Consider the following 12,021-nt stretch of genomic DNA (forward strand, 5'->3'; position numbering starts at 1 on the left):
TTGTATAGACAGATATGTAGACTGATGTACAGACTGATGTACAGACTGTTGTGAAATAACATGAACATGAAATAACTTCTATGCAACTAAAAAAGATACACACACACACACAGATATTCAGGCAGATGCACGCAGCATCACGTACACCTACATTCCCGCAGTCTGCAGGGGCGCATGCTGGAGCTCACGCGCTCGTGTTTGATTGACAGGGCGTGTACCCTGCTATTGACTCCTAAATGAATGTGCGACGGGAGACCGAGCGCTACACGACTCGGGTGAGTGAGCGGAGTAATTGTGGAGGTCAGGCTGAGAGGAAAAGCTGGCATCAGTTCAATAGCCTCTCAGAACCTCAGGCCTGACCTGAGGTAGACGAGGTGGAACCGTAACGTGGAGAACCGTGAACAGCGAGGAGAAAAGCCACCTGTAGCATGATGCTAACTCCAGTTAAGCAGTAGGAAAGCTGACCTATCGGTCACTTTGCAGATGGACTGCAGCTCTGTTTCCTGCCAACAAGAGCGCTAATAATGGAAGGCAGGGCTCGGCTACATGCCTCGGTGATGTGCATGACCGCTGGGCTCATGGCGCTGTCACTATCACTCGTCCCTCTGATTAAAAATACCCTCTTTAACGGGTTCATTAATGGAGCTTCCGCTCGTCTGCGTGCGGACTGACCACAGTGTGCAAACGTGGAGCGGTGCAGGGCTATAACGAGGCTCCCAGCCGCTCCGTTCCCCGGATGAACTCCGGCTGCTCAGCCGCGAGGCGCTCAGTGACAGGCCTTCCGCTCCGTGCCTGCGCTCGTCAGGGCCAGCGGTGCCCCCGTAGTGACCGGAGTCAGACCCATTCAGACTCCACAGCATGCGGTACAGGCCCTGCGCTCGGGGGTGGGCCAGTTGTTTTTTTTTGGGGGGGGGGCGGGGGGGGTAATGCAAAGGGGCTGGATAATGCAACATTATTATTATTATTATTATTATTATTATTATTATTATTATTAACATTATACAAATAATGTTAATAATATTGCCATCATAATCATAGTTGCTTAATTATTAAGTATTATTATGATTTTTTGTATTACTTTTAAAATATGAAAGTATTTCAATAATTACATAAATAATTGCATTATTTCATAGACAATATCCTCGTTATTGTTTATCATAATTACCTAATAATTAAATATATATATTTTTAAAGATTAAACATATGTATGTATATTCTTGTTATTATTATTATTATTATTATTATTATTATTAATAATAATAATAATAATAATAATAATAATAATAATAAACTGTTGCTTTTATTAATATATCATGTTGAATGCATTTTTTGGGGATTGGAATTCAGAACTGAGTGATCTGATTGGCCGAGCTTCCCTGAGCCCCGCCCACTGTATCGATTGATCTTTCAAGGCAGTTTTATTTTATTTCACTTTATTTATTTATTTTATTTATTTATTTATTTATTTACACACACACCCCCCCTCCTTTCCTCCTCCTCTTCTTCCTCCTCCTCCTCCTCCTCGCCGGTGAGGGTGGGGTATAAAAGGCGCGAGGCAGGCAGGGCTCGGCTATTTCCCTCTGAAGTAGATCCGGACCTGCGGAGGCGGAGATGACGGGCAGCTCGCGCGCGCACTTGTGTTTTCTGCTGCTGAGCGTGACGGCGCTCCGGGGGCGCGGGCGCTACATCGACGTGCAGGTAAGGAGGAGGAGGAGGAGGAGGAGGAGGAGGAAGGACGGGAGGGGGGGACGGTGGCTGGGTGGTGCGGGGGGGTCCCTGGGGGTCCCTGGAGGTCCCTGGTATTGGTCCGCAGGTGTTTTTAATGAAGGTGGTTCTCGAGGGAGCCGAACACGCCGTGCTGGAATTTCAGAGCACCTGGGGGCTCATTAGGGTCCTGCAGAGCGGGGCTGGAGACCCCCCGCGTGGGCTGAAGTTCAGATAAGTTTGGGTGGGTGGGTGTTACAGTGCGTCCAGAGAAACTGACCGATGCAGTAAGACGTTAAACGCGTGAAAATAGTTTATAAAATATGATATAAATGAAAAAGTAAAGAGATGCATTAAAGCTGCAGACAGAGACAGACAGAGAGCTGAGCTCTGCATGAAGCCACACAAAGCCTCTTAACCCCGCCTCTGTTCCAGGAGAACGAGATCAGCGCGGAGGGACTACTTTCTCTCCTAAACTCCGAGCTGAAGCGCGAGCTGCCGGACGAGTACGTCTACCGGCGCCCCCTGAGTAAGTGGGATGATGGGAAAGTGAGTTTCTGTGTGAAATGGTGGTGCCCCCCCCCAGGCTAAGCTGCAGCACAGTGCTGTTGGCTCTCGGGCAGATCACGACCCTGCGGTCAGAGTGAGGGGGGCCGTGGGGTCCGTCCATCTGCACCCTGTCCCTGTGAGGGGTTCCCAGCCTGGCCGTGTCTCTCACGTCCCGCTCTGTGTCCGTGTGTCCCCTCTCAGGGTGTCTGGACATGGTGGCGGTGGAGGGGCAGTTCACGTTCACGGCCGACCGCCCGCAGTTGAACTGCGCCGCTTTCTTCATCGGCGAGCCCACCGACATCATCAGCCTCGAGTACGACTCCGTGGACATCGACTGCAGAGGAGGGGATTTCGTGAAGGTAAGGGGTCCGCCGCACCGCCCCGTCACGCCCAGCGTTCAGTAAACCCACCATCCCTCTTGCAGGACCAGGGGGGTTCCTCACCCTGTGGGTCCTCTGTCAGGAGCAGGGTCAGGAGCCTGCTGAGTTTAACACTATACACATAGATAAAGATATATATACTGTTAGAATCCCTGGTTCTAGAGCTTTATATACATATAAATAAATAAATATATATATATACTGTTAAAATCCCTGGTTCTAGAGCTTTATATACATATAAATAAATAAATATATATATATACTGTTAAAATCCCTGGTTCTAGAGCTTTATATACATATAAATAAATAAATATATATATATACTGTTAAAATCCCTGGTTCTAGAGCTTTATATAAATAAAAATATATATATATATACTGTTAAAATCCCTGGTTCTAGAGCTTTATATACATATAAATAAATATATATACATATATATATATATTGTTAAAATCCCTGGTTCTAGAGCTTTATATACATATAAATATATAAATATACATAAACATGACATCACAGCTACATGTGTGATCATTTTATCTACCCAAAGTGTTTCATTCCACTGGAAGATTAAAAAAAATGGCTTAAAGGATGTAAAAAGGGTAAAAAGTGTAAAATGTAATTAATACATGTAATTAAATATTTGAGTATTTATACAAAAACAGCCTCAGAAACCAGAGCTGTGAGAGTTATAGAGCAGACTGAGGATGAGCAGAGCCAATGAATGAGCTTTAGATGTTGCAGTGATCGTATGGACACACACACACACACACACACACACACACACACACACACGGTAGGCTTGTGGTCCATCTTATATCGCATGTGTCTATATATATATATATAAATCATCTGGAGTGTGGTCTGCATGTGTAGGTTATTAGATTATAATATTATAGTCTCTCCAGGGAGATATATGATATTAATATTAATAATAATAATAATAATAATAATAATAATAATTGATTTAATTCAATTTAAATGTGTTCAATTTCTCCTTATCCTTTTTTTGTTTTTAACTTCATGTTTTTCATTTGGACTCTTTTTTAATCCAGTGAATTTGGCCACAGTCGACAGATCCTTCAGTTTAGTTGAATGAAAATTAGCAGAAATGCCTTAAAATGAGGTGAAAAGAAGCGTACAGTGAAGTACAGTCTCTCAAACACAGCCTGCAGGAACCCAGCTCGTCTGCTTACTGACAGACTAAAGACGAAGCCAGGTTGGGAGGGGGTCCAAGGGGGTCACTGAGTGATGAAGAGATTAAGCCTCATCATAAAACATCTGACCAACAACACAGGAGCATCTGTCCAAAACCAACGCTGGGCTGACCTCGAGCTCCAATGTTGGACAGATGTTAAAACTTCAGTTGGAAACCGGAGTCAGACATCTGTCATAAAATAAACGTTGGGTCGATATCGAGCTCCAGTGCTGAACGGATGATAGATTCTTGCTGGAAGTCAGAGTCACGTATGTGAGAAAACGAACATTAGCTCGACATCGAGCTCCAACGTTGAACAGATGTTGAATTTTGGGTTGTTTCTGTTCTCTTTAAAACCCAACGCTAATTTAAGATGTTGAATTTTGCATGGAAACCAGACATCTGTCATAAAATTAACGTTTGGTCAACCTCGAGCTGCAGTGTTGGACAGATGTTGGATTTCAGTTGGTCTTGGTTCTCTTTATAAACCCAGGGAGGGGGAGCTGGGAGGACTGGGAGGACTGTGGAGGGCTGTGGAGGGCTGTGGAGGGCTGGGAGGACTGTGGAGGACTGTGGAGGGCTGGGAGGGCTGGGAGGACTGTGGAGGACTGTGGAGGGCTGTGGAGGGCTGTGGAGGACTGTGGAGGGCTGGGAGGACTGTGGAGGACTGGGAGGACTGTGGAGGGCTGGGAGGACTGTGGAGGACTGGGAGGACTGTGGAGGACTGTGGAGGGCTGTGGAGGACTGTGGAGGACTGGGAGGACTGTGGAGGACTGGGAGGACTGTGGAGGACTGGGAGGGCTGTGGAGGGCTGGGAGGGCCGTGGAAGACTGTGGAGGGCTGGGAGGACTGTGGAGGGCTGGGAGGGCTGTGGAGGGCTGTGGAGGGCTGAGGAGGGCTGGGAGGACTGTGAAGGGCTGGGAGGACTGTGGAGGGCTGGGAGGACTGTGGAGGGCTGTGGAGGACTGGGAGGGCTGGGAGGGCTGTGGAGGGCTGGGAGGACTGTGGAGGACTGTGGAGGACTGTGGAGGGCTGTGGAGGGCTGGGAGGACTGTGGAGGGCTGTGGAGGGCTGTGGAGGGCTGGGAGGACTGTGGAGGGCTGGGAGGACTGTGGAGGGCTGTGGAGGGCTGGGTGGACTGTGGAGGGCTGTGGGGCTGGGAGGGCTGTGGAGGGCTGTGGAGGACTGTGGAGGGCTGTGGGGGACTGTGGAGGGCTGTGGAGGGCTGTGGAGGGCTGTGGGGGACTCTGGAGGGCTGTGGGGGACTGTGGAGGGCTGTGGAGGACTGTGGAGGGCTGTGGGGGACTGTGGAGGGCTGTGGGGCTGGGAGGGCTGGGAGGACTGGGAACAGGGTTCTTGGACTGTACTATGACTAACCGTTCTAGAACCGTGTTCTTGTGCTGGTGAAACGTCAGTAGAAACCCTCGCCCCGCCGGCAGCACTTTTCTTGTATCGCTTGCGTTCAGAACCCGAGGTTCTAGGTCGATGTTTGAGATGCAGGGTACTTTAATGTATTGCCCTGAGGTCAGTGAGAGAGAAGGGGTGGGGGGGTCTGCAGGGGTTCACTGGTTGTAGGTAGACTTTGGTATCTGATGCTAATACTGGTATTAAAGTGTGTGTGTGTGTGTGTGGAGTGTTTATAATGTATGTGGATGTCCAGTGTGTGTATAGCGTTTGTACAGTGTATATGGGTGTATAGTGTATGAATAGAGTATGAATAGTGTGTGTGTAGAGTGTATGGTGTGTAGAATGTGTAGTGTGTGTATGTACATATAGAGTGTATAGTGAGTGTGTATAATGTGTGTGTATATATAATGTATAGAGTGTGTAGTGTATGTATAGTGAGTGAGTGTGTGTGTGTACATATAGAGTGTACAGTGAGTGTGTATAATGTGTGTATATATAATGTATAGAGTGTATAGTGAGTGTGTGTGTATATATAGAGTGTATAGTGAGTGTGTGTGTATATATAGAGTGTATAGTGAGTGTGTATAATGTGTGTGTATATATAATGTATAGAGTGTATAGAGTGTATAGTGAGTGTGTGTGTATATATAGAGTGTATAGTGAGTGTGTATAATGTGTGTGTATATATAATGTATAGAGTGTATAGTGAGTGTGTGTGTATATATAGAGTGTATAGTGAGTGTGTATAATGTGTGTGTGTATATACAATGTATAGAGTGTATAGAGTGTATAGTGAGTGTGTGTGTATATATAGAGTGTATAGTGAGTGTGTATAATGTGTGTGTATATATAATGTATAGAGTGTATAGAGTGTATAGTGAGTGTGTGTGTATATATAGAGTGTATAGTGAGTGTGTATAATGTGTGTGTGTATATACAATGTATAGAGTGTATAGAGTGTATAGTGAGTGTGTGTATATATAGAGTGTATAGTGAGTGTGTATAATGTGTGTGTATATATAATGTATAGAGTGTATAGTGAGTGTGTGTGTATATATAGAGTGTATAGTGAGTGTGTATAATGTGTGTGTGTATATATAATGTATAGAGTGTATAGAGTGTATAGTGAGTGTGTGTGTATATATAGAGTGTATAGTGAGTGTGTATAATGTGTGTGTATATACAATGTATAGAGTGTATAGAGTGTATAGTGAGTGTGTGTATATATAGAGTGTATAGTGAGTGTGTATAATGTGTGTGTATATATAATGTATAGAGTGTATAGTGAGTGTGTGTGTATATATAGAGTGTATAGTGAGTGTGTATAATGTGTGTGTGTATATATAATGTATAGAGTGTATAGAGTGTATAGTGAGTGTGTGTGTATATATAGAGTGTATAGTGAGTATGTATAATGTGTGTGTATATACAATGTATAGAGTGTATAGTGAGTGTGTGTATATATAGAGTGTATAGTGAGTGTGTATAATGTGTGTGTATATATAATGTATAGAGTGTATAGTGAGTGTGTGTGTATATATAGAGTGTATAGTGAGTGTGTATAATGTGTGTGTGTGTATATATAATGTATAGAGTGTATAGAGTGTATAGTGAGTGTGTGTGTATATATAGAGTGTATAGTGAGTGTGTATAATGTGTGTGTATATATAATGTATAGAGTGTATAGTGTATGTATAGTGAGTGTGTGTGTGTGTATATATATATAGTGTATTGTAAGTGTGTGAGTATATATACAGAGAGAGTGTGTAGTGTTTGTAGTGTATGTGTAGTGTGTATAGTGAGTGTGTATATAATGTATGGTGTGTGTGTGTGTGTGTGTGTGTGTGTGTGTGTTTGTGTGTGTGTATATGTATGTTGTGTGTAGAGTGTAATACTGTGATGTGAGGATGCATCTGGTTTAGTTATAAAATAGGTAAACATCTGTAAAGTCAAAAACCTGAATCTGAACAACAACAAACAACAATACTACTACTAATATTATTATTAATAATAATAATAATAATAATATTAATACTACTACTACTACTACTAATAATAATAATATTCATACTACTACTACTACGACTACTACTAATAATAATAATATTCATAATAATATTAATACTAATAATAATACTACTACTAAAGCTGTACCCGGTGAAATCCGGTACGGTTACAGCCTCATCATCTGGAGTTACTGCCCCTCCTAAAATGCCTCTCAGCCAATCAGATTGCGGGTTCCGCCGCAGCGGGTGGGCGTGGACTGTAACCCGAGCCTTCCTCTCTCTCCTCCTCTGCCCAGGTGTTTGACGGCTGGGTGATGAAGGGCGAGAAGTTCCCGAGCTCTCAGGACCACCCGCTTCCTCTCTACGAGCGCTACTCGGACTACTGCGACAGCGGGGAGGCTCAGCCAATCGTGCGCTCCTCTCAGAACGTTGCCATGGTGTTCTTCAGGCTCCACCAGTCAGGGAGCAGCTTCACCGTCACCTTCCGCAAAGTCCTCAACCCCTTCCGTAAGTGGAGCTCACGCCCTCCGCCGATCCGCTCTTTCTTTAGGTTGATCAAAGACCGGAGATCAAAGCATCTGGGTCCTCTTTGTAGTGTGAACACTTCGTTTGGACATTGCAGGGACTGTCCCGTGAGTGAGGACAGTGGTCCTGGATTGAGAGACCTGTGTTCTCTGAAATGAGGGTGGTGGAGCTCCATCCAGTACTTTTTTGGGTGGATGGGATGAGGTGGGGTGCTGATCACCATCCTGATCAACATCCTGACCTCACTAACAGTAGTAGTAGTAGTAGTAGTAGTAGTAGAAGGCCTTTTCCCTGGACAGTAGAGACAGTTACTCCAATAAAAGCAGGATTATTATTATTATTATTATTCCAAATACTTTTGTCTAAACGTTGCTCTTCTTTCCTACCATCTGTCTCTCTCTCTTTTTCTCTCTCTCTCTTTCTCTCTCTCTCTCTTTCTCTCTCTCTCTCTTTTTCTCTCTCTCTCTCTCTCCCGCTCTCTCTCTCTTTCTCTTTCTCTTTCTCTCTCTCTCTCTCTCTCTCTCTCCCGCTCTCTGTATCTCTCTCTCTCTCTCTCTCTCTCTCTCTCTCTCTCTCTGTGTATCTCTCTGTATCTCTCTCTCTCTTTCTCTCTCTCTGTATCTCTCTGTATCTCTCTCTCTTTCTCTCTCTCTGTATCTCTCTCTCTCTCTCTCTCCCTCTCTCTCTCTCTCTCTCTCTCTCTCTCTCTCTCTCTCTGTATCTCTCTCTCTCTCTCTCTCCAGCATGTAATGTGATCTCTCAGACTCCAGAGGGCAGGTTCAGTATGGTTATCCCGCAGCAGCACAGGAACTGCAGTTACTCCATCATTTACCCGGTGGAGATCCAGATCGGAGAGCTCAGCCTTGGACACCACAATGACCTGAAGGTGAGCTCTGCAGACGCCTGGCCGAGGCCCCCAGCAGATAGAGCAGTTTTAAGCCTGGTCCTGGTCCTGGTTCTGGTTCTGGAGATCCCACACTTAACACCCCTGCTCCAGTAGATGAGGGGCTTGTTCAGGAGCTAGTTCATGACTCGACCCCCCTTTGAAATCCAGTCCCGGCTCTGTAGAACCCCGCTCTGCACATTTCCGAGTTCCCTGTCCTGGACTCGTGGGCCCGGGTTGGCAGCCCCTGGTCCAGTGAGTCCGGTTGATTCCATAATGGAATCTCATGGAGCTTTTCTGGGCTTCAAAGCCTCGGCCGCTCTGCAGACGCTGCAGCTGGGCAGGAGCAGAGCCGGAAGCAGCCTGGCATCGGGAGAACTGGCGAGTCTCGGCCAGGGCAGAGAATCGCAGCGGAACCGCTGATCAGGGCTGACCAGACCCGGTCCTGGAGGACCCGCGCCCTGCAGAGCCTCCGTCCAGCCGCAGTCCATCTCAGCTGCCCCGAGAGCCCCAGCAAGCCGGGTCAGGTGTACAGGATTAGGGCTCGCCCTGAGTCAGGTGTGCTGGAGCAGCAGAGAGGGTCTTCAGGGCCAGAACCGGACCCTGACGCCTTTAACCGGTCAGTTGAGTGATGTGGGTCTGTTTGCTCTCTGTTTCCTGTGCAGCGCTCGGTGCCCGGGTGTGTGGGTGCGGGGGATTTCGTGGAACTCCTGGGGGGTAAAGGGGTCGACCCCTCCAAAATGTTCCCCATGGCAGATCTCTGTTACTCCTTCAACGGACCAGGTGAGACCCCTCTCTCGTCCTCTCTTGCCCTTTCTCTCTCTCTCTCTCTCTCTCTGCCGATTCTGTTCCCACTCTGAACCTCTGTGTGTGTGTGTGTGTGTGTGTGTGTGTGTTTGTCCCGCAGCCCAGCTGAAAGTAGGCTGTGATAACACGGTGGTCAGGATGGTCTCCAGCGGGAAGTTTGTGAATCGGGTCACTTTCCAGTACCGGCTACTGGGCGGCCAGGAGCTGCAGAAGCTGAAGGGGAACAGTGTGGAGGACGTGTGTTTAAGTGGATAAAGGGCGAGTCAGGACCTCTCTCTCTCTCTCTCTCTCTCTCTCTCGCTCTCTCTCTCTCTCATTTTAGTGTCCTTGCATTGGTCACTGGGTTCCAGGCTACCTGGAGGCTGATATTGCTGAAGTTCTGGGGTGGCTATTGTACATTATTATTATTATTATTATTATTATTATTATTAATATTAATATTTTCTGTCAGAGATTATTTATTTTGTATGATTTTTCTGGTCTTTATTTTTTTCATGTTTCCTCTTGGAGAGAATCTTGACCCTGTACCGGTCCAGTCTGTGGCTGAAGTGAAGTAAAGAAATAAAGAGAAGCCTCCTGTGTTTTGTGCTCACTGCTAATGATTTGACCAGTGTTCTCTTTGTTTGTTTGTTTGTTTGTTTGTTTGTTTGCGGATGTGAAAAAAAGGAAAATGCAGACCCTCGCCCCCTCGCCCCCGACCTGCTGCTCTGACACTCACAGTTATATGGGTGATATGGCTGCCGGGGTTACGCTCACAGCGGTGGGGGTGGTGGGTGATGGGGGGGTGAGGGGGGACGAGGGGGGACGAGGGGGGACGTAAATCCAGTGAAGAAATGTTTCTGTCTGTATTTATTTGTATTAAACAAGTTTTGTAATAAAATCAGTCTGCATGATCAAAGCAAACCAGCCCGACTCTCTGATCTCATTTCCACCTAATAAACAACAGAGAGACCCTCTCCCTCTGATCTGCTGAGATTACTAACCTTCACACACACACACACTCTCACTCACACACTCACACTCTCACACTCTCTCAGACACACATACACACACTCTCACACACACACTCACACACTCTCACACACACACTCACACACACACTCTCACTCACACACACACACTCTCACACTCTCTCAGACACACATACACACACTCTCACACACACACTCACACACTCACTCACACACACACACACTCTCACACACACTCGCACACACTCTCACTCACACACACACACACTCTCACACACTCTCACACACACACTCGCACACACACTCTCACTCTCACACACACACTCTCACACACACACTCACACACACTCTCACACACACTCTCACACACTCTCACACACACACACTCTCACTCACACACACACACTCTCACACACACTCTCACTCACACACACTCACTCTCACACACACTATCACACACACTCTCACTCACACACTCTCACACACACTCACACTCTAACACACACACACACACTTACTCACACCCACTCACTCACACACACTCACTCATACTCACTCACACACACACTCACACACACACACACACACTCTCACTCACACACACACACACACACTCTCACTCAGCTGAGGGTGGAGTAATCAGTAATGGATCAGCTGCAGTAGATGAATGATTAATGATCTCGGCTCTAATCACCTGTAATGATTGTAATCGCTGGTTATCAGTCACAGCTTCTTTTCTGTTCTTCAAACAAACAAATCAAAGACAAAAGCACCAAAAGTTCCAGAAATCAAAAGTCAGCTGCTAGAACTTTCCTAGAACCTTTTTAGTCCTTTATTTTCATTTTAATTCTTTTTTAGACTTTACTAGAACTTCAGAACTTTTATCTTTTATAATATAAAAATTAAAAATAATATAAAAAATAATAAAAAATAAAAAATAAAAAATAATATAAGTATTTATTTTAACTTTGTTCTTTCTTTTTTTATTTATTTATTTTAATTAGTATTATATTGATTACATTTAGTTTTATTATGTTTAAAACTTTTCTTTATTATTGTTATTGCATGCATTTATTTTTCAAAACTTTACTAGAAGCTTTTATTTATTTATTTATTTATTTATTTTTGGGACTTTACTAGAATATTTTTATTTAGTTTTAGTTAGTTTTCTTACTTGATGTTTATTTTATTTAGTTTTTAGAACTTTACTAGAATCTTTAGAATATTTATTTTATTTTCTTACTTTATTATTATTTTAATTTGGTTTAGAACCTTTTTTGTTTATTTATTTATTTATCTGTATAACTTTACTGGATCCTTTATTTATTTTTATTTATTTATTTTTTAAAACTTTTCTTTCTTTCATTTAATTTCTTTCTGTTTCAGAACTTATTTATTTTTTAATTAATTGAATGAATAAACTTATTAATGGATGAATGATGACGGGCATCACAGTAGGTGCAGCAGGTGAAGTAACTCAGGTGAGCTGGAGCAGTGAAATGAGCTGGGTGAGCAGAGCCTCGGCCCTTCAGAACCAGAACCAGAACCAGAACCGGGCCCTTCTCCCACACCAGTCAGGAGTCCGGAGGGGCG

General features: G+C 44.7%; 1 protein-coding gene across 1 annotated transcript; it reads left to right on the top strand.

The window, feature by feature from the left end:
- The first annotated feature begins 1,589 nt into the window (after positions 1-1,589).
- On the top strand, positions 1,590-10,233 carry crhbp (corticotropin releasing hormone binding protein). The gene is made up of 7 exons (XM_072662419.1): positions 1,590-1,698; positions 2,140-2,233; positions 2,455-2,612; positions 7,539-7,749; positions 8,511-8,653; positions 9,316-9,433; positions 9,558-10,233. Exons 1-7 carry the CDS (start codon positions 1,612-1,614, stop codon positions 9,710-9,712), a joined length of 966 nt encoding a protein of 321 aa, XP_072518520.1. The 5' UTR covers positions 1,590-1,611; the 3' UTR covers positions 9,713-10,233.
- Positions 10,234-12,021: the final 1,788 nt, after the last annotated feature.

This window comes from Salminus brasiliensis, chromosome 18 (genome assembly GCF_030463535.1).
Source record: "Salminus brasiliensis chromosome 18, fSalBra1.hap2, whole genome shotgun sequence".
Classification (NCBI taxonomy): Eukaryota; Metazoa; Chordata; class Actinopteri; order Characiformes; family Bryconidae; genus Salminus; species Salminus brasiliensis.